This window comes from Euleptes europaea, chromosome 2, assembly GCF_029931775.1.
Source record: "Euleptes europaea isolate rEulEur1 chromosome 2, rEulEur1.hap1, whole genome shotgun sequence".
Classification (NCBI taxonomy): Eukaryota; Metazoa; Chordata; class Lepidosauria; order Squamata; family Sphaerodactylidae; genus Euleptes; species Euleptes europaea.
The window spans coordinates 99966002-99990377 of record NC_079313.1 but is presented as its reverse complement, the minus strand read 5'-3'; the positions used below and the strand labels follow the sequence as shown (position 1 = coordinate 99990377).

Sequence of the window (24376 nt, the reverse complement as noted above, 5' to 3'; positions counted from 1 at the left end):
ATGCTAGCCAATGCTAGCTCATATCCTGCCCTTTTCTACTACTGCAGACAGACTAACACGGCTACCCACTGTGCATTATTATCATATGGAGCCTTTTCAAACGGCAGCGTATAGGGAAAGCAAGAGTTACTGCCTCCGTCATGACAGGTCCGCTTTCCTCGCCCCGAGAGATGGCAAAACGACGCGCCGAACGAATGGCACAAAATGAGGACGAAGGGGGGAAATGGCGACCAGCACAGGGGCGACTCAGCGGTTACCTCGAAGGGCGACACCCACCTTTCACGGCCCCACAGTCAGGAGGAACGCAGGGGGACAGGAAAAGGCGGGAAAGAGCCGGGCAGCGACTCGCGTGTAAAGGGCCGAGCGCGTGGATCGGCCGTTTAACGCATTTCCACCAACCGTTTCAGGAGAATTCAAGGCTGACCTGTGGGGGGGGAGGGGAGGCAGAACGCCGCTGGGCTGGCGGCGAGGGGCGGCCTGGAAACAGCGGCGCGAGCCCCGAGGCCGGCCACGCTACCCGTCAGGCGCCGCGGTTCCGCTCCGTTCTCATTTTGCGCGCGGTCTAGTCCGAGGAGGGGACGTTTAAAAGACGCCCGCCAGGGGTCGCCTTTCCCTGGGCGCGCTGAACAAGACCCAACCTCCTCAGCACGCGGGGAGGATGCTTTCTCAAGGAACGTGCGGGAAAGAGCAAGAGTCCAGTAGCACCTTAAAGACTAACAAAAATATTTTCTGGCAGGGTCGGAGCTTTCGTGAGCCACAGCTCTCTTTTCCCTAGTAGAAAAGAGCAAGAGCCCAGCAGCACCTTCAAGACTAGCAAAATTTCTGGCATGGTAGGAGCTTTGGTGAGCCGCAGCTCACTTCTTCAGCTGTGGCTCACGAAAGCTCCTACCCTGCCAGAAAATATTTTTGTTAGTCTTTAAGGTGCTACTGGACTCTTGCTCTTTTCTACTACTGCAGACAGACTAACAAGGCGACCCACTGTGGATTATCTTCAAGGAACTAGATCACGATGGGTAGCCGGGTTAGCCTGTCAATGGCAGTAGAAAAGAGCAAGAGCCCAGCAGCACCTTCAAGACTAGCAAAATTTCTGGCAGGGTAGGAGCTTTGGTGAGCCACAGCTCACTTCTTCAGATACAGCTAGAATGTAAATCCATCTGTCTTTAAGTAGAGGAGAGTGAATCCAGACAAGCATTCGTATGTAAATGTTAACAGTATGTAAATGTGAATAGCAGGCGTGATGGGATTAGGTGTGGTATGCAGAAGAGTCTGTGATGTCCAGGGGAGAGATGGGTGTGGAGAAATCAGCATTGGTAATGAGCCATGAATGCAAGCTAGAATACTAGGTAGTCATAACTAGCTAGTCACTCTAGCTGTATCTGCAGAAGTGAGCTGCGGCTCACCAAAGCTCCTACCCTGCCAGAAATGTTGTTAGTCTTGAAGGTGCTGCTGGGCTCTTGCTCTTTTCTCAAGGAACTGTACGGGGAAACGTCTGTTCAACAGTCGAAGTTGTCATTTTAGAAAGGAGCGCCTTCAAATTCAGCTCGCTTTCAAGGACACAACCAAAGGAAAGGGGAAGCGAAGTGAGAAGAAATGATTTCCCCCCTGTTGGTTTTTCGTTTTCAGCACGCTAATCCATCCATCTCCCATCTCTTTAGGTGTGTGTTGAATTATACTAAGAGGAGACGGATGACAAGGAGACCGATTTCTGTTGCTCTGTGCTGATACCTGGATGATAGGGACAACACCTTTCCGCTCATGGCATGGCAGGACATGAGTTCTTTCTTTTTACAAAGAACGGCTTCAAGACAGCAGTTTTCCCAGCTGCAGGGGACGGGGAGGACAGGGGAATTAGATTTGCCACTTGCAATAGTCATGGCAGAGCAATATAAAATAGGAGTCCAGATGGGGGTTTCCTCTCTGCCCGGCGTACGTTGCACCTTGAATCCAGAGAGTTGAAGTTAAACACAGGATCCTTGAAATTAGAAACAGGCATGAAGCACCGATAATTTTTAATGATGGTCTGTATTTTCTCTTCAATTTAATTTTGAGACTCTTTTCTTGTTCAACTTTTTCACACAGTGTGATAAGACTTTAAAGCACAGGACCATCATACAGGATACTCGCAACCACAATTTAGTAGAAAGGATCTTTGGTTCTGAGGTATACATACATACCAAAACAATTTTCTTGCAGCACAAAACCAGATTAATAGTGCATTTATTACACTTAAATATGCATCTAAAATATAGCACTATACAAAATGTATATTTAATGTATTAAAATACTAGCTATTTACACTATATTTTTTCAGTTATCAAGAATAAATGTTTGTCCATGACTAACAGTACCACTATGAAAACAACAACATTTTATAGCATATTGTACAAGTATGTGTTTGAATTAGTGATGTAGTCCGAATATCAGAAAATTCTTTTGATGGACAGTGATGGGAAATCAGATGGGGGCTAGCTATGACAAAATATAATTTATGAATGAGAATATACATCTGAATAAACAAGACACATCGTGCGATGTCCTTCTAAGTCCGTTGAATTCAATAAGCTTAGACGGGAGTAACTCAGAGTAGGATTGCACTGGTAGTCACAATTCACTTCATTTTCACTGATTTTACTTTATGTAATGTAATTTTCCTTTAAAAATTGTGTCAGAGGGGGAATGAATTATATAACCTATTGTTTTTATCTAGTTAATCCATGGAAATTAAATTATTTTAATATATTTTAAATTTCTTGCCAATATACAGGTTTGTTGTGAAAGCCCGCATTGATCCCCACTCGCGTCATGCAAGCTTGCTGAGTGATCTTGGTCCAGCTCTGACCCTGGCTAGTATGTGGATGGAAGAACTCCAAGGAATACTCTGGTCATGACGCAGAGGCAGGCAATGGCAAATACGGTTGCCAACCTCCAGGTACCAGCTGGAGATCTCCTGCTATTACAACTGATCTCCAGCCAACAGAGATCAGTTCCCCTGGAGAAAATGGCCGCTTTGGCAATTGGACTCTATGGCATTGAAGTCCCTCCCCTCCCCAAACCCCACCCTCCTCAGGCTCCACCCCAAAAACCTCCCGCCGGTGGTGAAGAGGGACCTGGCAACCCTGATGGCAAACCACCTCCAAACGACTCTTGCCTTGATTGCCATGTCAGGTTTGATGGAGTGGGTATGAAGGAAATACATGGCTTCAAGAAACAAATTTTGACATGCCATGTGTGTAAAATAGAAGCATGTAATCAACCAACATCCACCTCAAGGCAGTGAGGTAATATATACTCAGTATCTTTTTTTAGGATATTTAAATAAGATGAAATGTCCATTTAAGCCTGTATGTGTTTCTTGAGCACTAGGGACCATAAATCTACATGCAGGCTCCTATTCTTTCATATGCTAGATTTTTAATGAGGATATATGATATCTACCATACTGAGATGGGAGCCAACCCAGTCCCCGCCAGACACACTGCTGCCTCCCCACTTTCTCTCAGGTTCTTCTCTGTATGCAGGAGTTTCCTATCTCTTCTTCTCATTTCCTATTGATAGCCTTCCTGGACACAGAGTATGCATAGTGGCACATAAAAAAGACAGAATCTTAACATCTTAAATGTGTCTTCCATATTCGTTTCACAGGTGCAGCAATAACGTTTCATAAACTGCATATATTCTCATATTTTTCAATTGTAAACATTTTTTGCAAAGGTATATTTTAATAATCATTACAGCACAGTATTTTAGGGGAATCTGTACTCATTTAACATAAATGAGATTTTTAATATGGGTTTACCAGTTGGGGAAGAGCATGGTTTTCTTAGGTAACAATTTAAGCAATTAGTAAATTGTTTAATGCAAGTCCCAAATTTCACAGAGTAAAGAGGTTAGCTTAGGATCCCTTGTTCTCCAAGTTACTAGAACTTCTGAGTGGTTGTGATTGAGGGTTCTGAGTTCAGTGAGCCGCCCTATGAGACGTGCAAAATGTTGTGGTTCTTCAGGGTGATAAATTTTTGAATACTTGTACAGAATTCCTAAAAATGGTTCCTGGAGTTTTTCCACATGTTGTTTGTTTTTTAGGAGTGGACGATCTGAAAAACAAGAAAGGTAGTCACATGATCTTGCATAGACTCCTATCTTTAAAAATGTAATTCAGGATCATCATTATACCACAAAATCCACTGGTGTTGAATAATAGCAGCTCCGCATGATTCCGTGTTTGTAAATGTTTTTGTAGAATTCATTCTTAGCACTGCAAATTATCAGGACTCAAATTATATTTCATGGAATTACCTTATTTCATATTAGTATTTTTTATATATTTATAGCCCACCATTGAACATAGCAAAACATTATTTTATCAGTCGATATTAGAAAAAAAATTTATTTAATGATTAAAATGTACCTGAAAAAAATACAGTAGTTGCAACAAGCAGAGCATACTCTGTCTCAGTCACATTAAGTTCTCCCATGCTTCTGTAGAAGTAAAACAGTGCAGTAATAAATTCTTCAGTAATACCTAAAAAATAGAAGAGAGACATAGCTAAAAATAATATTTCTTTATATCAAGTATCATGTGCGTTACCCCCTCCCCAAATACAGTAAGACAGGCCAAATGTTGAGTATCATAAGACAGAACAAAAGAAAAAGACTGTTAGTGGGTTTATAGGGGTCTTCTATATGGGTTATCTACCCCAAGTTCAATGCTTTTAGGAAGTATGTTTTTTCTTCCTTCCCCATAGCATTATGGTGCATTTATGCACTTCCGGGGGTTTCCCTGGCTTTTCACCAGTCTTTATCAAACCTGTTTTGCTCTGAAGTTTTGGGAAAGATTGCTGTAAAGGCTGAATGGCTGCTGTATGGGTAGGTATATTTGGATTTTCTGGCCCACATGGCAGGCATTTTCGCTAATCGTGTCCCTGTGGTAGAAATTTCCTCCCCCTGCACCCGGGGGCTTTTTATTTTAAAATCAGCACTAGAATATCGTTATACCGATGCACCATTGTAACAATAGGTGTAGCAGATTCTTGGAATTCTCAGCTTTATTTTTCAAAAAACGTAAGTCTTTAGCCCTTTCCCTTGCCACAAGGAAAAAGCCACAAGGGAAGTTGCAAGATAATAACTTTTTTAAAAAATGAAACCTGTGGATTCAGAGAAACTGCTACATCTGTTGTTACAATGGCATATCTATATAACAATATTATTGTGCTGATTTTAAAAAGATTCCAAAAGCCCTAGTGGCCCAGAGGGGGCCACTTCCAGAGGATTTAGGGTTGCCAGATCCCTCTTCACCACCTGTGGGAGATTTTTGGGGCGGAGCCTGAGGAGGGTGGGGTTTGGGGAGCGGAGGAACTTCAATGCCAGAGAGTCCAATTTCCAAAGCGGCCATTTTCTCCATGTGAACTGATTTATATCAGCTGGAAATCAGTTGTAATAGCAGGAGATCTCCAGCTATTACCTGGAGGTTGGCAACCCTAAGCAGTGGGGAAACCACAAAACCCTGTCCCTGTGTTAAAGACACCATAGTGAATATAATAGCAGTAGAATGATGTTTACACCAAACAATGCAATCCTAAGCACAGCAACAGATATACCCTTCTAAGCCTGTTGAAGTCAGTGCTTTAGACCAGGGATGGGGAACCTCAGGCCCGGGGGCCATATGCGGCTCCCGAGGACATTTTTTGTGGCCCTCAGAAGCTCCAGGCCCCCGCTGTGGAGGCGTGGCACAGGGCGGCCCTCCCTGAGGGTGTTCCTGGGGCCACGGCTTGCAGGGGCACTATGGCGCCCTTTTGACCTCCTCTCGCCGACTGATGGCTGTTGGTAGGCGAGAAGAGGAGGAGGGACACTTCCCCCAAGGCTGCCCCCTATAGCCACAGCATGCAGGAACGCCGGGGCACACTGTAAGCCCCTCTTGCTGCCTGTCGGCTGTTGAGCAGCGAGAGGGAGGGGGGGAAAGAGGCCTGCGGCTCCTGGTGGCAGAGCATGCGCACAGGAGCCAATTGGGCTTCGGGGGGGCCTTTTGTGGACTCTGGGGGTGGGAGGGCATGGAGCCTGGGGCCAGGTCGCGTGGGGCCGGCGTGTGTGTGGGGGAGGCTTTTCTCTCTCCCTCTCTTTCTGTCTCTTTCTTTGTCTGTCTCCCTCCGTCCTTTTCTTTCTCCCCCTCTTTCTATTTCTTTCTCCCTCTCTCCCTTTTCCTCTTTCTCTGTTTTCCTTCCTTCCTCCCTTGCTGATAAACTGCGGGCTGCGCCTGGCGCCTCGTTTGCTCGGGCCTGCCACTGGCTGCCCTCCCGCCTGGGGGGGAGTGGGGGCACCCTCCAGGCCTTCTCTGCATGGCCTCCCCTGGGGTTGCCAACCTCCAGGTGGTGGCCGGAGACCTGGCAACCTTAGTCTCTCTCCCCCCCACTGGGAGATCTATACCTGGTATGGCCCCCAAATGATGTTATAAATGTGCAAATGGCCCTTGGCAGGAAAAAGGTTCCCCACCCCTGCTTTAGACGGCTGTAATTCCGTTTAGGATGGCACTGAAAATTATAGATACGTTCAGGAGTGTAAATAATATAGAATACAAGGTTGTAGAGCAAAACAGTAGTGGAAGTGCAAAGATGCCCATACAAAGTATTTAAAATCAGAAGAGAGACTAAATGTGAAAATAGTAGCAGCATATGCAGGTAATTGACAGTGGAAAAACAAGAAAGCAGAGTAAAGAGCCTTAGGATAAAGGGAGTGAGAATCATGGGGAAAATATTCAGTAGATGGAACAGAGACTGAGCAGCAACAAGAGAAACGATCATAACAGAGTCAGAAAGAGAAAAACGGAAAATAAGAATTCTCAAACCAAGCAGTAGAGTGACTGAAAAGCACAAATACCACACTTACTGGTATTAATAATTAAGCATTCTAAGAACTTTAGTTAAATTTTAAAACTATTTTAATTTAAAAAATTGAATAACAATTTACTAAAAGTATATATACTATGTGGAAGGTCTAGACCTGTTGTAGTAGTTGATGTGGGACTTTCTTCCATATGAGGCATTTCTATGGAATAAACATTATTTTTATCTTGACCACATATAGCATGGTGAGAAAGTTTTACGTGGCCTAGAATAATGGAAACAAAAATCAGTTACCACTGAATATTCCTGCTTAAAAGTACGATGGAGATATATATTTTATCATATTTGTTACACTTGTATCACTTGATACTGTAAAGTGATGAGAGAAAGAAAATTGTTGTTAAACAAGGAAAATAACAGTTAAGAATGGTTGTGTAGAAAACAGCTGAATAAAATGAATTGAAAAAAATGGCAAGCACGCATTCACATATATTAATTAAATTACCTTCACTGAATGATGCCTGGCATACCATAGCTTGCTCGTTGTATATCTGGGCAGAACGTAAAAACATTGCTTCAATTGTGGAGCCTTTCAGCAATGCAATCTGGTCATCATTGGCTAAGTTTTCAAACCCTACAGATAAAATAATCAGTAATATAAATGTCGCAATTTTTAAGGTGAGTATGTATCTACAATTTGACACCTCCCCACCAGGAAAATGCCCATATATTGTCTCCTTCAGGGAGAAATGCAGCCAGTAAATTTTGAGTGCAAAAATTGCAAGAAGGGAAAGGATTAAGTAGCTGTGCTCAAAAATGTCACTTTCTGATACTGTTTGTGAAAGTGAAGGAAAGGTAAATACTACTGCATGTTTTATCTGTCTTCAAACAGGAGTACTTCATTTGCCCACAGCATTTGTCAGAAAACTCTTCTAGGATGTGCCAGGTAAGTATACTTGGCAGCTTTAGATGTGAAGTAACCATGAACAAATATGTGGTTTATTCTATTTGTAAGGAAGGGCAAAACATATAAAAAGTTTTGTTACAGGCTTTGACATATTAGAACATATGAACTGTGGTATTAGTGTTGTACATATGCAGAAGTATTCAATGTAAAACCAAACTACACATACAAACTACATAGCAGAGGCTTCGTTTTCCTTTTAAAAGGAAAAAGAGCCTGGATAGTCTTTGCCAAAAACTTATGTTTCTGAATTACTCTGTCAAAGATTTAAGTGTCTGTGCAGATTTGCTTTCTGCACTTTCTGCCTTTTTCAATGACTACAGAGCAAAAAGTGCTCTCAGCATTTCCTGCCTTTTTAAAGACTACAGAGCAGAGTACTCTCAGCGCTTCCTGCCTTTTCAATGACTTCAAGTGCAAAAATGCTCTCCACACTCTATACTCCAAGGGTATATTATGCTGACTAAGATGTAATGATGTAATGTAAACACTATATTGTATTTTAAGATTTTAACATGAAGACATTATGGTAGAAATTAATGAATAGGTTCAATCTGAACGTATTTTTCTGGAGATGAGAATGATGGTAAAATTAGTTACATAGAGTATAACAAAACTCAAAACTGACTGTAAATGAAATAGTATGCTTAGCCTCCTGGAAGTGGAAGTCCTTATATGGTAGTCTGTAGTGGAGCAACAGAGCATGTGCGGTGAAAAGCACCCTGCTCCAGCTCACATAACTTTGCCAAGACAGCCCCTTTTCAAGGTGATTGAAACAGTATAGATAAGGACTTCCGGTGGTGTGCTGGGATGAGTACGACGTTCTCTCAGGCTGTCCTGAGAGAAATCCAAGTTTGCGCTAATTTAGGGGTGATATATGCACCCCAATCCGACCCTTGCAAGTGGGTCGGACAGCAGGAATTCCCTGCAGCCCGCAAACGCAGTTTGACCTCCCAAAGACTCTGAGGGAGCTTTTTATAAGTCCCCCAGAGCTTTGGACGCCGGTCCTGCGAGGGCAATTAGGGAAAGGAATCGCCAAAACGCAGCTTTGGCACAAGGCTCTACCCTCCACCACCTTAACACCAACACAAGGACTATTTTAAGAAAAGAACCTCACCTCTCGATGCCCAAGTGAGTACAAAGAACCCTTCGTTTTTTACTGGCATCACCGTATAACTGGGGGTAGATGAAGATATTCCCAGTGCCCCTGCTCCTCCCTTATCTCAATCGGGAAAGTTTGATTCGTAAATTCCATCAGGATTAGCGGCAGGAGCCTTATCAGACAGATCAGCTTAAATCAAAACAAAGAGTTGGAAGGACGCTCAGATGATGGACTAAAATTTCCACCAATGAGAAGCAACTTCGAGGGAAGGGGAGGGTGAATTTCTTCCTGATTTTCTGGTGAAAAAGAGTTTCCTGCCACGTTAGTAGCAAGGGATTCATCAGACCGGAAGCCCCTCTATACCACCCTCTCTATCATCTGAGTCACAACAACAGGAAGCAAGCTGGAGGACCGGATACACGTCGCACTTGAGTTACACAGAAATAGTTCCTAAAGGAAACAACCATCGAGATGAGGCGGTAGAAGGTCCACGGCAAATACAACTTCCGGAATACTTCCTGGTAGACCCGACCTAGAACGTCCAATAAAACTCGTTGGTATTTCAAAACTTTATTAAGCTGTTTTAAAGCCAAATTTAGCTCTTTTCAACCCGAAAAAATTATCAAGCTGATCATTGAACTACCTTCTATTAACTACCACCTGGAGGGCCCTGTCTGAAGACATGACTTTTACCAGTCTTATTCCAATGTAAATGTCTGGAACTCGACCCCGCTCTGGCTCATTGCATAGCCCTGCCTATACTAAACTGAAGGACTCAGTACAAGTTTTAGCCATGGATAAGAAATTACAAGATATGCTAGCCAAACAAACAGAGGCAACAAATAAGCAGCTTGAACAGATGTCTACACAGATGTCTACACAGATGGCACAGTTAACTTCTATGATGACAAACCTAGGTCAAGCATCTCAAGCTATTGATCACAAATTGGGTGTGATAACAGGAGATCTTAAAGAAGTAAAAACCCAAATGAGCATTATGCAGTCAGATATGCAAACAATGGACTTATCAATAAAGTGATGGAAGAGCATAAGGATACAAAGAAAAAATTAGTAAGCCAAGAAAAACAGATTGAAACAATACAATTAAATCAGATAACTGTAAAAGATCAAATAGCAATGATGGAGATGAGAGTGAGAGAGACCAACCTTCGTCTGCGCAACCTTCCAGATATGATGGGAGACAACAAAGAAACTGTAATCCCAAATCTGGCTTACCTGTTTCAGATGGATCAACAAGAATTGAACCAAGCTATTAACAGAGTATACAGAATACCATTACCTGCTAGAATGAAAAGATCTAAGCCAAGAGACCTGATGATAGTGTTTTATGACACTAGGATCAAGGATAAGATCATGAAGATGCATTATGACAACCCAGTGTCAGCAGGAGATATTCCTCTAATTTTATTAAAGGACATACCAAGACATTTACTTTCACAGAGGAATAATTACAAAGAATTTGTGTCTGTTTTGAAAGCTAATGGTATTAAATATCGTTGGATTATGCCACAAGGCTTGGCTTTTACCTACAAAGAAATGAAAATGACAATTACATCTACAGCAGATGTGGGAAAATTTCTGAGAAAATATAAATCAGATCTTAAAGGATTAACTGGGGATCAAAAGGAAGAGGAAGAAGAACAAGAAGAAGAAGAAGAATCACAGGGAGCAGCAGGAGGAACAAAATTATAGACTGTATATTTTGCTTCAATAATCACTGTACCATGGCAAAAGTAATTTCTTGGAATGTGAATGGTTTGAATGAAAAAACTAAAAGGGCTAGAATTTTTAAATATTTACAGAAGTATAAATACTCCCTAATCTGTTTACAAGAGACTCATATAGCAAAAAAACACAAAAAATATTTGGATAGGCAAGTGCTTGGACAAGCATTTGTGGCATCGGCTGAAACAAAAGCTAAGGGAGTAGTAATATATGCTCATCCTAGCCTTAGTCCTGAACTACTATATAAAGACAACGAAGGGAGAATTGTAATTATAAAAACTAAAATATTGGGGCAAAAGACGATTGTGGTAGGAATATATGCTCCCAATGAAGGAAAAACAAAATTCTATGGACAATTGCATGAACTGATCTCTCAGTTCGCCAATGACCAGATTTTATTGATGGGTGACTTAAATGGTGTTACTCTCCCAATTTTGGACAAAAAAACAAAAGCAAAAGACGAAAATGAAGGATGTTTACCTAAAACTTTCTTCACCATGGCTACAGAATTGGAACTACAAGACATCTGGAGAACAATGAACACTACAGCCAAAGAATATACCTTTTATTCAGCGAGACATGACTCACACTCCAGAATAGATATGATTTGGTCTAGTAAATCAATATTCACGCAACTACGTAAAATACATATTTTACCAAGAACTTTTTCTGATCATAATCCGATTACATTTGAGTGGAACAATAAACAAGCATTTAGATGGAGACTGAATGATAAACTTTTAAAGGAAAACAAGATTCAAAAAGAATTATATGATCTGATTAAATATTTTTTTGAAGCCAATCTTAATGGAGAAACTACGTTGAATACAGTGTGGGATGCTTAAAGTGTGGGATGTTTAAAGCAGTTCTAAGAGGATTTATGATACAGAAACATGCAGCGTGGAGGAAAACTCAACTACAACTTACCAACAATATACTTTGGGATTTACAAAATTTGGAACAAAAACTTGTTATGGCGTTACAAGAAGAAGAGAAAAATGAAATACAAATGACGATTTCTGTATCTAAACATCAATTAAATTTGGTCATAATGGAGGAAATGAATAAGAACTTAAAATTTGCCAAACAAAAATATTTTGAACATGCTAATAAACCTGGGAAATTTTTTAGCAACACAATTGAAAGATTCATTTCAGAAGAAGATTATAACAAAAATTCAAACTGCTAAAGGACCAGTTCATTCAACTATAGATATACAAAAAGAATTTGTTTCATTTTACACTAAGCTGTATCAGAAAGAAAATATCTCCAAACAGAAAATAGATAAGTTTTTAAGTTCAATACAGATGAATATTCTTTCAATAGACCAACGAAAATGGATAGACGCTCCAATTACAAGGGAAGAAATACAAGAAGCAATAATGAAACTAAAGACGGATAAGACACCTGGACCAGATGGAATAACTGCTTTATTTTATAGAACATTTAGTGACAACTTAGCAGACTTTTTTGTATCACTTTGCAATACAATTTTGGATAAGGGAGTAGCCCCAGAAACTTGGTCGCATGCATACATATCGTTGATACCCAAGGAAGGAAGAGACCCAGAAAGAACATCAAATTATAGACCTATTTCGTTGTTAAATGTGGACTATAAGATTTATGCCTCGATCTTATCGAATAGGATAAGAAAATTCATCAAAGACCTTATACATGAAGATCAGGCGGGCTTTGTTCCAGGAAGGCAAATTAAAGATAATATAAGAATCTTATTGGACTCATTAGAATATTATGACCAGAATATACAACGATCAGCCGCCTTTGTATTTTTGGATGCGGAAAAAGCCTTTGATATGGTCTCATGGGACTTTATGGAAAAAACATTGGTAAAATTAAATTTTGGAGACCGTTTTTTGAAAGGTATATCAGCCATTTATACATCCCAACATGCGAAAATTTTGGTGAATGAATCAATGTCGGAAAATTGTCAAATTAAGAAAGGAACTAGACAAGGCTGTCCTTTGTCTCCGTTATTATTTTTGTTGGTGTTGGAAACACTATGTTGTAAATTAAGGAGTATGGAGGACATTCGTGGTCTAAAAATTAAAAAACATGAATTTAAATTGAGAGCATTCGCGGATGACCTCCTGTTAATTCTGGAAAACCCAACACAATCAATGAAGTTACTACAAGAGACTCTGGACGACTTTGGGGAAATATCGGGATTTAAAGTCAATCAAGAAAAAACAAAGACAATATTCAAAAATTTATCAGAAATAGAACAACAGGAATTCAGTACGTTTACAGGTTGGGAGAAGGCCAATAAAGTTAAATACTTGGGAATCTGGATCTCAGCGAAGAACAAAGAATTGTTAACCAACAACTATCTTAAATTATGGGGTAAAATAAAAACTGATATGATTATTTGGTCAAATAAAAAGTTGTCACTATTGGGACGTATTTCAACAATTCAAATGAATATGTTACCAAGGATGCTCTTCTTATTCCAAAATTTGCCTATAATATCACATGTTAAATACTTTGATACTTGGAGGAAAGACATTTTAAATTTCATCTGGCAAGGGAAAAACCGAGGATTGCTTATAGATATCTGGTGGACCTTAAAGTTAGAGGAGGCTAAGCACTACCAAACTTTCAACTTTACGCTGAAGCGGTAGCCTTAACATGGCTAAAAGACTGGATAACCTTATCAAATACACGTTTACTGGAGCTTGAAGGCTTTAATAATATTAGTGGATGGCATGGCTATTTATGGTATGATAAAATTAAGATACAAGCATCATTTAGGAATCATATAATCAGGTCCTCTCTACTGCGCATCTGGATGAAATACAAACATATTTTGGAACCAACAACTCCGATGTGGATTTCACCGCAAGAAATGTTAACACTTCGACCACTTAGACCGGACAAATTCATAATCTACCAGGAATTAATTAATTGGGAGGGGAAAAAATGTTCATTAAAGGAATTTCAATTTCTCAAAGAGGATTTACAATGGTTGCAATATTGTCAGATTAAATCAGTTTTTGTACAAGATATGAAAAATGGATTTTCTAAAGAAAAGTCCCCTTTCCACAAGATGTTACTAGAGAACAATCTGAAATTGATCTCTAAAATGTACAATCTACTCTTAACATTATATTGTGAGCAGGAGACAATTAAACCAACTATGATTGATTGGGCTCAAAATATTGGACATAATATTCCTTTAAACAAATGGGAAAGACTTTGGTCAAAGGACTTGAAAGGAATAAATGCGCAATCAATTCGAGAAAACATTTATAAAATGATGTATAGATGGCATTTAACACCTAAGAAGATGGCAAAGATATATAAAGTGACATCCCCCAAATGTTGGAAATGCAATAAGGAAATTGGTTCCTTTCACCACATGTGGTGGACTTGTGATAAAGCTAAAGACTTTTGGGATATGATATACAATGAACTGAGACTAATAGTACAAAAAAATATACCCAAAACACCAGAAATGATGCTATTAAGTATGATACCTGACGACTTGCTAATACAAAGAACTTTTTTGATTTATGCTACAACAGCTGCGAGACTGCTTTATGCAGCAAAATGGAAGGGGGCAGAAATTCCCGAGAAAAAAGACTGGATTGGGAAAATGTTCGAATTGGTGGAAATGGCAAATCTTACAGCCATTTTAAATGAAAAAGACAAAGTTCGATTCTTAGGGGAATGGGAGGATTGGATGAAATACTGTGAATATGAATTAAAACTGGGGGAAATGGAAGAATACTTATTAATCTGATCTAGAAGATACAATTAATAGTAAGAGTTATAATCATTTAGATTAATAGAAAATGTTTTATGAAAGTTAAATGAATTTATAACAGTTAAGATCAGACCAATTACGATGGGATGAATATTTTATTAAGAGGCGGAGAGAGGTGATGGGGAAGTCATAAATTTTCCTCTAATTTGTTTTTTTTTGTTTGTTATGAATTCAAGAAATTATAACAACATAGAGTTAGAATTTTGATTTTGAATTTCATATTGCTTTTATTGTTGTTTACTATCATGGAAAATTTGTATTATAAAAACCAATAAAATTATTATAAAAAAAAAAGAAACAGTATAGATATGGGCAGGGAAAGGGCTAGAACTTCAGACCTCTCTAAGTCTTTGGACTGAGGGTCTCAGAAGATGGTCTTGGTATGTATGAATTTACTTATATATTATTCTAGAGTGTCAATTAGATACTTTGAACTAAATCAGACGGTTATATTTTAAGTATTGGATTTTAAAACTGAATAGTATGTAGAACTTGCTTGCTTTTCTGTATACATTGTGACTGAATTTTAAGACTTTGTAATACTTGCATATACACATATATACACATAATTTCATTGGAGCACATCAATAAAAAGACTTACTTTTTTAAATGAGTAAAGTAGTTGAGTCCTGCTTAGTAGGTGACTAAGTGAATAACATACCACTTCTCAGGAAGGGGTCGATTCTAAGAGCATAGTCAACCAAAAGGTACTGACCCGCTTCAGTTTCATCTAAATTAGTTTGAATGTTTCACTTGTTCTTGGGATGTAACTCCACAACAGCATTACTAATAAAGCCCGGTATATGAAACACCTTGCTTCAGATGTTGCATTCATTCTATATATTTCCCTATCACTTTTGAAAATGGGAGTGGTAGTTCAGTTCAAAACAAATAAAGAGATGTGAACCAAAAGTGCTGACTGCAATATTTCAGTGTTTATTGGAGTTACTGTTTTGACAACAAAGAAGCAAAGGGAATGCATAATCTGTTATTTAAACCAAAAGTACTCAGCTCAGCTAAAAATGATTCAACTGTGATTAATTTTTGGCTAGTGATCTCTAGCAAAGAATTCCCAATACCCTCAAACTATAATGCCCGGGATTCTTTGGAAGAAAATTATGAAAGATAAAACTGGCATAAAGCTAATAGAAGTTTATAGAGAAGATACATCTTTAGAGTAACTAACGGCCAAACAAGGGCCACCAAGGCGGATAACAATTTTTTGAACAGAATTCCTTATGTAAAATCAAGTGGCAAAGAATGCAGTAGGCTCTAGTCCACAAAAACATAAGCTAGAATAAAGATTTGTTAGTGACTTCTGTTTTTCTCCATCAGTGGAGGAAGGTATCCATTAGCATTGGGTTATGCCTCCCACTTGCTCCACAAGGCAGGCCATATGCAAATTAATCTGCAAGGCTTCCACATCCTGCAGGGGGCAGAGCCCCCTCCCCAGTCCTTGCCCTATCTGCTCCATAGTAGGATGAGCGTTCTAAGTACCTTTTTCTCTATTAGTCCTCTTCAGGCCCAAACACTTTAAAAGAATACTAAAAGGATTCGGCAGCCTATCAACTGCTTTGCAACCAGTCTTCAACCATATAGAAGCAAGCAAGCAGGGAAAGGATATATGGCCATTGCCGCTGACCCTACCAAGGTCAGCGGCAAAAAGCTCAGGGAGCTTTTTCTAGTCATCATGCTTAAAGTGCGGGTTGACTCAGATTTATCCCAGTGTTAAAGGATACCTCCCTCCACTAACTGAAAATGCAACACTGGATTTACTGTGAAGGTTTCTTCTCATCAGTGGATTGGAGCAACCCCTGATTCAGATTCAACAAGTTTCCTGAGTGTCCTCCTTATCCCTTTTCCAGTTTTTTTTAAATTCCAGGTTATTTCCAAGTGAAACATTGTACCTGGTGTTGGTTCTTCTGGTCAAGTAATTTCCTACCTGATAGCTTGGCAAGCCACAAACTGGAGTTTGCCCCTAGCTGGATGTAGAATCCTTGCAAATTAATTTGCATACACCTTGCCTTGTAAAGCAAGTAACCCAATGTTAAAAGATACTTTTCAATCCACTGATAAGAATATACCCTCACAGTCCATATGGAAAAAGTTACCTGGGAGTCTTTTTGTAAAATCCACTAATACCTGCACATGAACCACAGCTGATTCTGAAAGTCGTAGAAAATTCTCTTCAGGATTGGTAGTTTCCTGTAACTAAATTAAAAGCATTTGAGATTAGTAAAATATACTATTAGAAAGTAAGCATTCCAAATTTAACAATAACATCTTAATACGATGTTCAGTATTTTCTGAACACATACAAACTTCTTTGCTTCTTCCAGGGGAATTGTGCATTTTTGATGAGCAGCGACAATATGATCAATGAGCTGATGTTCCCCAGGAGTAAATTCCATCTTTTCCTGGACCTTTAATAGACAGATGTGCATAACTTTGAGGCAGGATTAAAAATTAAAATGAAATAATAATTACAAATAAGAAATAGTGACTCTACTTTTAAAGGTTTGGTTGTAGAGGATACATGTTGCTTGTTGTCCACACCCTCATCTTCCACTTTGATGTTACAAAGGAAGCTGCTCTTCTTTCTGAGTCGCTTTGATTTACACTGGACTTCTGTCAATAGACCTGTAAGTAATTTATACAAGAGCAAAATACTTAGTACCAAACAACACATCATGTTAGAGATCTCAGATTGGATCTTCTGGCATTCTTTTTGAGCCTCAAAAGTAATCTTGGGCCTGCAAATTGGTTTGGATCTGTGCGGCTGAGCAAGAGTGGGGGATAGTGGGGAATAAATTTAATAAAATAAATAATGAATAAATAAATCACCCCCCACATATGCATCACCATTTTCTAAACAGAAAGCAGGCATTCATGGTAGTAGTTTGATTTAAAAAAGGGTGCCTGGATTCTTCCCCTGATAAGGCTATCTGTAGCCTGGGGAAATCTTTGTTAACCTAAGAACATAAGAAAGGCCCTGCTGGATCAGACCAAGGCCCATCAAGTCCACAGTCTGTTCACACAGTGGCCAACCAGGTGCCTCCAGGAAGCCACTAACAAGATGAGTGCAGCAGCGCCATCCTGCCTGTGTTCCACCGCACCCAAAATAATAGACATGCTCCTCTGATACTAGAGAGAATAGGTATGCAGCATGACTAGTATGCAGCAACCTAGAAAATGGTGTGAAAGGAGAATTAAATGCCCTTGCCCCACATTTCAGCACCAGTCTGAAATATTCTTTCCACCACTCCACCCCCGACACTGATGCATGTAAGAGTCAAAAACATATTGAGAGATCCAATAACAGATCTCTGATGTAAAGTATAAGTGAGTTACCAAAAAGGTGTCATTGTTCTAGCATACCCTTGTGCCACCTGTATATGCCTGATGCTCAACAAAGAAGACCTCTACCCCATTCATTCAATTTTTATGAATGTAAAATATTTAGGCCCCATTTGAGGCCACTTGCTACACAATAAAGCAATAACAGTCAAGCACATTAGAAAGAATAAATACAACAAAAGCCACAACAGTAACAATGTAGCTGCACCTATGGGCCTTTCAGAAGAGGTCAGTTTTACATTCTCTGTAAAAACCAGAAGACCAGAACAACTCCATACCTCTTAGGGGAGGTTATACTGAAGTCTCAGAGCAATTCTTGTCAAGGCCTGTTCCTGGCTCCATATAGTCTTACCACATGCTGCATGGACACAGGTAACAGGGGCAGCCTTGTAGAGTATAGGAAGAGAACTGCCCTCATATCAGGAACAGTTCCACTTTCTAAGGTGGTTTCAGTGTGTCATCTCAGCAATTAAGGTCACAGCAATTAAATATTTTTTCAAGCACCCTAATTTTTAAGTCACCGTTCTGGAGGTTGGGGCCTGATCTTGTGCAGATTTACTTCGCATTAAATCTAACTGAATTTACTGGAAATTAATCCTAAGTAAGCATGCATGGAACTACAGCATTATGCTGTCCTGGCATTTTCTCACTTGGCCCTTCAGAGGGCCATGCCATTTCACAACAGAACGTGCATGTTTAAAGACTGCCACTCCTGAATGTCTGCAAAGTATTGAATTTTTACACAACACTGTATGCAAGCACCCCACTTAATTTAAGTCTATCCCTCTTACCCCTCCCCACTCCTACACATGAAGCCAGTTGGGTGACCTTGTGCTAGTCACAGCTCTCTTAGAGCTCTCTCAGCCCCCCCTACCTCACAGGATGTCTGTTATGGGAAGGGGAAGGGAAGATGATGGTAAGCCAGTCTGATTCTTCCTTAAGTGGTAGAGAAAGTTGGCATATAAAAACCAACTCTTCTTCGTCTTCTTACCCCCTGAGCAAACCCCCAAAGTGCTGTTGAAAGTTGTCCACTTTCAAAAGCCCTCTGGTCTAGTGAGCAAGATTTGAATGGAGAGACTGATCCCAGTTGGGACAACAAAATAGCTTGAACCAGCCCTGTTGCCTCCAGATTGTACCAGCTATCTACAGTGTTTGCAAGTTGTGTTGTGATCAATAGGATATGCATCATGCTTAGATAAACTGGAAGCATATTGGACCTGTATAAATCCACAGGTACAGATCATAGGACTTGTTGCCAGTTTCACAGATTCTTGTACAATGTGATATGCCCAATTATATGCATGAACCCAGTTATAAACCCCACTGACTTTAATGAAACTTACTCCTATATAAGTGTGAATAGGATTGCAATCACTGCACACTTACCTGTTAGGAAGAACCCCTAACTTCAGTTGAGCTTTTTGTCCAAATAATGGGGCTGTACAGTTCATTTTTTAGTCATCTGACATTATTTCAAATACTGATACACAATACATGTGGAGATAAATACCACTTATATTCTGGAGACTAGGGAACTCATGTCATGACTCCTTTTGCAGATAATACTACTTCACTGCTTTTGAGCATATCTGGGAAGCGATTCAGATGCCAGGCTGTTCCAATGTTAGGCACTCACATTCAGCAAGCATTCCCACAGCTTTACACTTCTTGAGGCGACACTCCTGACATTTCCTCCTCATATACATGTCCATTTCACAGTGACCGCCATTCTTGCATCTGTAGATTGCATTTTTGGTGATGCTGCGTCGGAAAAATCCTAGCAAACATTTGCAATGGTGAGAATAGGAAAAAACTTCCCAGTACTTATCTGCAAAGTGCCTTGATTTAGCTGACAGGGCATATGTACACAGACATAATTTAGGTGCAATATTTATTAACAAACAGGATAGGAAAATTAAGGTGTATGAACCAGAAATTAGTGTTAGAGAACGAGCATTCTCCATAGAGTAAGAAGAGAGTGAGAGGTGGTACTACAGCACTAAAATTCGGATCGAGTTACACATGATATCATATGTAAACTAACAAATAAAATAAGAAATAAAATGCAATCATTTGAGAAAATGGATATGTGCAAATTGTTGGAAGTGAAGGACTTTGCGCTGCCTGACTTCAGAGGGGGACTTGACTAGAGAGTCAAAGAGATAGAGGGGTCAAGGCATTGGGCATCCTTTCTCTACTGCTCTGACAGTATCTCTTTGATGCGTACATTGCTATTTTCAGGAACTTCCTTCCTTCCTCCTTTTCACACCTCCATTCATCCGCATGCACTGTTCTCCATGTTGCAACCATGAGGGCAGGACGCAGGTCCTGTATCTCCCTCTATCCTAGTTAGTTAGACTAGATTAGGAAACTATATTTACTCTATCCTATCCAGAAATTGAGTTCCTTTATTAAAACGGAATCCTCTCCACCACTGAGTGACTTCACCCGTACTTCTCAGTGTGTGTGCAAAGAGGTGCAAGGGGTGTGACACTCCAGCTGTCTTTGGATGCCCACTAGAAGCAAATCTTTCACACACACACAAAAGAATAGAAAGAAATGGCAGTAGTATATAGGTTCTTGACCCAGCAGATGGGACTCCATGTCCCATCTGAAGGTCCCAGTCTGTGAGAACAAAGATCACTGGCTTAATAGCAACCTGGACAAAATGTAACATATATACAATGTAAAAAACCAGCGGGAAAAGAGAACATGGCTACAAACAAATGACATTTAATGTATCTAAAGTATGACTTGTAGGAAAGCTAACAACATCTATGCATTTGGATATGGGTAACTGTACTAATGAAAAGAATCTAAAAGCACTTTTAACAAAATAATCCAGGGAGTGATATATTTATTTCGTGCAATATTATTTTGTGGACATGCTAAACCAATGTGGGCTAGGGAGTCTATTTGATCTGGACAAAATGGGCATTTTCGTTCTTCTGCAATAATTTTATTGTATCGCCCTTGTGTCTCCTTGCAGATAAGAAAGCTCATCTGAATTTATGAATTTCTAACCAGCAGAAATAGTCTGGCAAGGAGAAAGTTCTGTTGAAGGGTATCTGGAAGAAGCGAGGTGAACATTTACGATTTTTTTAACAAGATAATGCAGCGCACAGTTAAGCATGTTTAAATTCCACTAGATGTCAAGGAGATCTATGCATGATTAATTGTGCGTTGGATTAGCATTTTAATCTTTTAGTTTTCATAATTCAGAATAACCACAACACTTAAAGCCAATTTCAGTTTTGCCTTGGAAGACATTCTGATGATTAAAGTGTACTGCACTTCACCGGTACCAAAAGTGTTTACTGCAAACTGTAAACAGGAAAGCCTTGTAGCTAATTGCCACAAGTGATGGGGCAACTATTTACTGCTTATTACATTATTACTCTTTTTCTTACTGTGTATATATATTTACATTTTCTCTCCCTTGGCCTTCCTGTCCTCTAGAGGGCATGCACACATTAGAACTTTAGCATGGCCAAGATCAGCAGACAGCCTGGCGATTCAGAGGGCACACAGAAGCACTGTCGCAGCCACCAGCTTCTGCCTCCCTAAACAGGTGGTTTGTCTTCCTGATTTATACAGCCAATGTTCATCATGCTGGGTCTTCCCCCAGCTTTTAAAATGTAGAGCATTTACTTTCCAGTCTTAAAACTCTTTCCCAATTACCTTTGCAGCCTTCACAGGTGAGTGCATTGTAATGATATCCTGAAGCCTTGTCTCCGCACACCACGCAGAGCTCTTCCTGTCCCTTTATTCTCAAGGAGGAGTGGCTAAGCCTGGGTCTTTTCTGTCCAGGATATCCACTGTCATCATTATGGCCGCCCATGCAGGTGGGCTTCATGAGCTCGCAGTTGCTGATGATGTATTGCCCATCACTGTATTGAGAGTCCAAGTTGTATGCACTGTACTGAGACTGGGGAGATGGTGTCTGTAGCACTGGAGGAAACTGAACGGTTGAATATTGGCAATAAGGAGCAGTCTGGAAGTCAAGGTCTTGCAACGGGTAACTGATGTGTTCTGGTAAAACATCTAGATTAAATGGGGGGGAATCACATACGAATAGTAAATTAATTTAGTTTTAATAATTAATTTGACAACTCTTAATTTTATTTATTTGTTTGGGTTACATCCAGATAATTGTTTTTAGAAGGGCAACCTATATATACTTGCTACTAGCTTCTATTGGCAATATTAGATTTGATGTTATGCTTCTAATTTTGAAAAAATTAGTAGCATTAAAGCAAGTTTAACGTTCAGTGCCAGTTTTCAAAAGCAATGTAAGGATCAGGTGTGCAAGATGTAGTAAATGCATAGCTCTGACACTGAGGCACTCAAAATGCCATCTTGCAAGTAAGAAAACTGACAGAATGAAAAAGTATGCGTAGGAAATATGCACAATATTTTTTTCAAAAATCAGAATGGTTTTATTTTATTTTAAATATGTACCCCACATAATAGGCACAGAAACCTTATTTAGAGTGGCCAATAACCTCCCCTCTGTGTTTCAGACTATACATTTCTCAAGATCATTTATGCCTAGGGTTGCCAGATCTGGGTTGGGAAACAGCTGGAGATTTTGGGGGTGGAGCCTGAAGAGGGCGGGGTTTGGGGAGAAGAGGGACTTCAATGCCATAGAATCCACTTTCCAAAGTGGCCATATTCTCCAGGTGAACTGATCTCTGTCACCTGGAGATCAGTTGTAATCTCCAGCCACCACCTGGAGGCTGGCAACCCTATTTATTCCTCTCATTATCCTTAAGTGTAATAGTAAAGACACAGTGTCTGAAAAATCATTGTTTGAATAGTTATGAATCTATCCAAGAGCAGGTCTTTGAATCTTGTTTGTATGTATACTATCTCCTCCCTGTTGGGTAAAGTATTTGCCCTCCCCCAACAAGAAAGGGCATCCCTGGATCCCTCTTCACTATGTTTCCAAATATTTAACAATGTGAAACACCTGTTTACATATGGCTAAACATTTCTCCGTGATTTTTTGCTGTTGTTTTACTCACCATAATACTGAATTGGCTCGCTAAGACAGTACCCATCAGGGACTGTCACAAAGGCGTTTGCCATGCTCTGCTCCAGCTCCCACTGCTTCATTCAGTTTGGGGTGTTCTGTGCTTTTAAAAGCAAACCTGAGGGAAAGGAAAGCTGCTAATTATTTTGAACTTCACGAGTCACAAAACAAGAGGATTTCCAGAAGGAGAGGAAGGCGAAGAAGAAGGCCAGACTCGAGACTGACTGCAGATTGCAATCTTTGAGTAAAAATTACTGTGATTACAACATATCCCATTTTTGGTCTTAGTTTTAAAGAAATTACCAAGAATCTGATCTTAGCTAACAACCCTATCCCTTTGTACTTTACTCAAACATTCTCCGGTTCTAATGCCAGTATTTTATCTGGGCCCTTAAAATAATTTCTCCCAACTGTTGATTGGATTCTTCTGGGTACTGGGATTGTCTGCCTTCCTTATTGTTGTGTATGTATATAGTTGGGGAGTTAATCAAGGGAGACTTAGGAGCTTGAGTTCTGCACGAAGGATCCTAAACCCTGCTCACCCTATTGGTCAAGCAAACGGATCCTATTGGCCCTAAGCCAACATGTCCCATTGGTCACCTATCACGGATCAGGGGGGAAGTGGCCGCAGGCGGCCAGGGGGGCATATAAGCAGGGCACGTTCAGAGTGTAAGTTAGTTCTGTGCTGAAATCAAATAAAGCTGTGTTGTTGAACTCCATCTCTGATCTCGTGAATCCTTCCCAGGCGGACTTAACACTTATAAACCATTCACATTGCCATCCTAAACAGAGCTGTACCTTTCGAAATCCACTAAAGTCAATGGGCTCAAAAAGGTGTAACTTTGCTTAGGATGGTACTTCTGTTTCCTGGAGAAAGTGGAGAAGGGCCATATTTTCAAAGGGGGAGAACTGCCAAGTATAGAGTTATTTAGACATTTGAGAGAGTTTAAGGCCTGCACTGCCAAAGATAGGCAGGCAGACAGAAGATGTCTCACAGAGATTCCTGACCTTTAAGGGTTAAAGCCCTTAAGAGGCCAGGAAGGTGCAGCACCGGCATTGGGGCCTTCCACACTGGTGTCCAGGCTACTTATGCCAGCGTTAATGGCCCCAGTGCTGGCATGGAGGCCCGGACCCTGGTTTCCAGATGCCACCACGGCAGCATTGCCCCGGAACGCCAGTGGGGCTGCCATAAGGCAGCCTCCTGTCCCCTTTCAGCCCCGGACGCCAGTGCCGAGAATGGAGCAGTCTCGCTATTCTCTATGGGGCAAAAAGCCCCATTTAAAATTTAATAAGCCACAAAAAGGCTTTTTAAATGTTTTCGGCATGCGGGAAATTGCTCAGGAGGCACCGCAGCAGTGCCTCCTCCCCTCTGTCCCCGCATGCCAGGCAACACTAGCCCTTTTCAAATATCTAAAGTACATAAAATGAATGTGGGTAGAGAGGGCAGCACGACTGTGGTGGCAAGCACCACCTGAACCTACACACATTTATTGCAAGAGCCTGACTGTAGTCAGGAAAAAGTGGGATATAAATCTAATTAACAACAAAAAAAGAGGAA

At 40.3% G+C, this 24376-nt stretch overlaps 1 protein-coding gene across 1 annotated transcript; it reads right to left on the bottom strand.

Annotated features, from left to right (window-relative positions):
• Nucleotides 1-3821: 3821 nt before the first annotated feature.
• On the bottom strand, nt 3822-22935 carry LOC130473481 (bile acid receptor-like). Its single transcript, XM_056845009.1, has 10 exons — nt 22811-22935; nt 21465-21827; nt 19420-19560; nt 16936-17066; nt 16745-16849; nt 16538-16637; nt 7339-7467; nt 6991-7098; nt 4406-4519; nt 3822-4091 (listed from the first exon to the last, which is right to left on the bottom strand). Exons 1-10 carry the CDS (start codon nt 22899-22901, stop codon nt 3853-3855), a joined length of 1521 nt encoding a protein of 506 aa, XP_056700987.1. The 5' UTR covers nt 22902-22935; the 3' UTR covers nt 3822-3852.
• Nucleotides 22936-24376: the final 1441 nt, after the last annotated feature.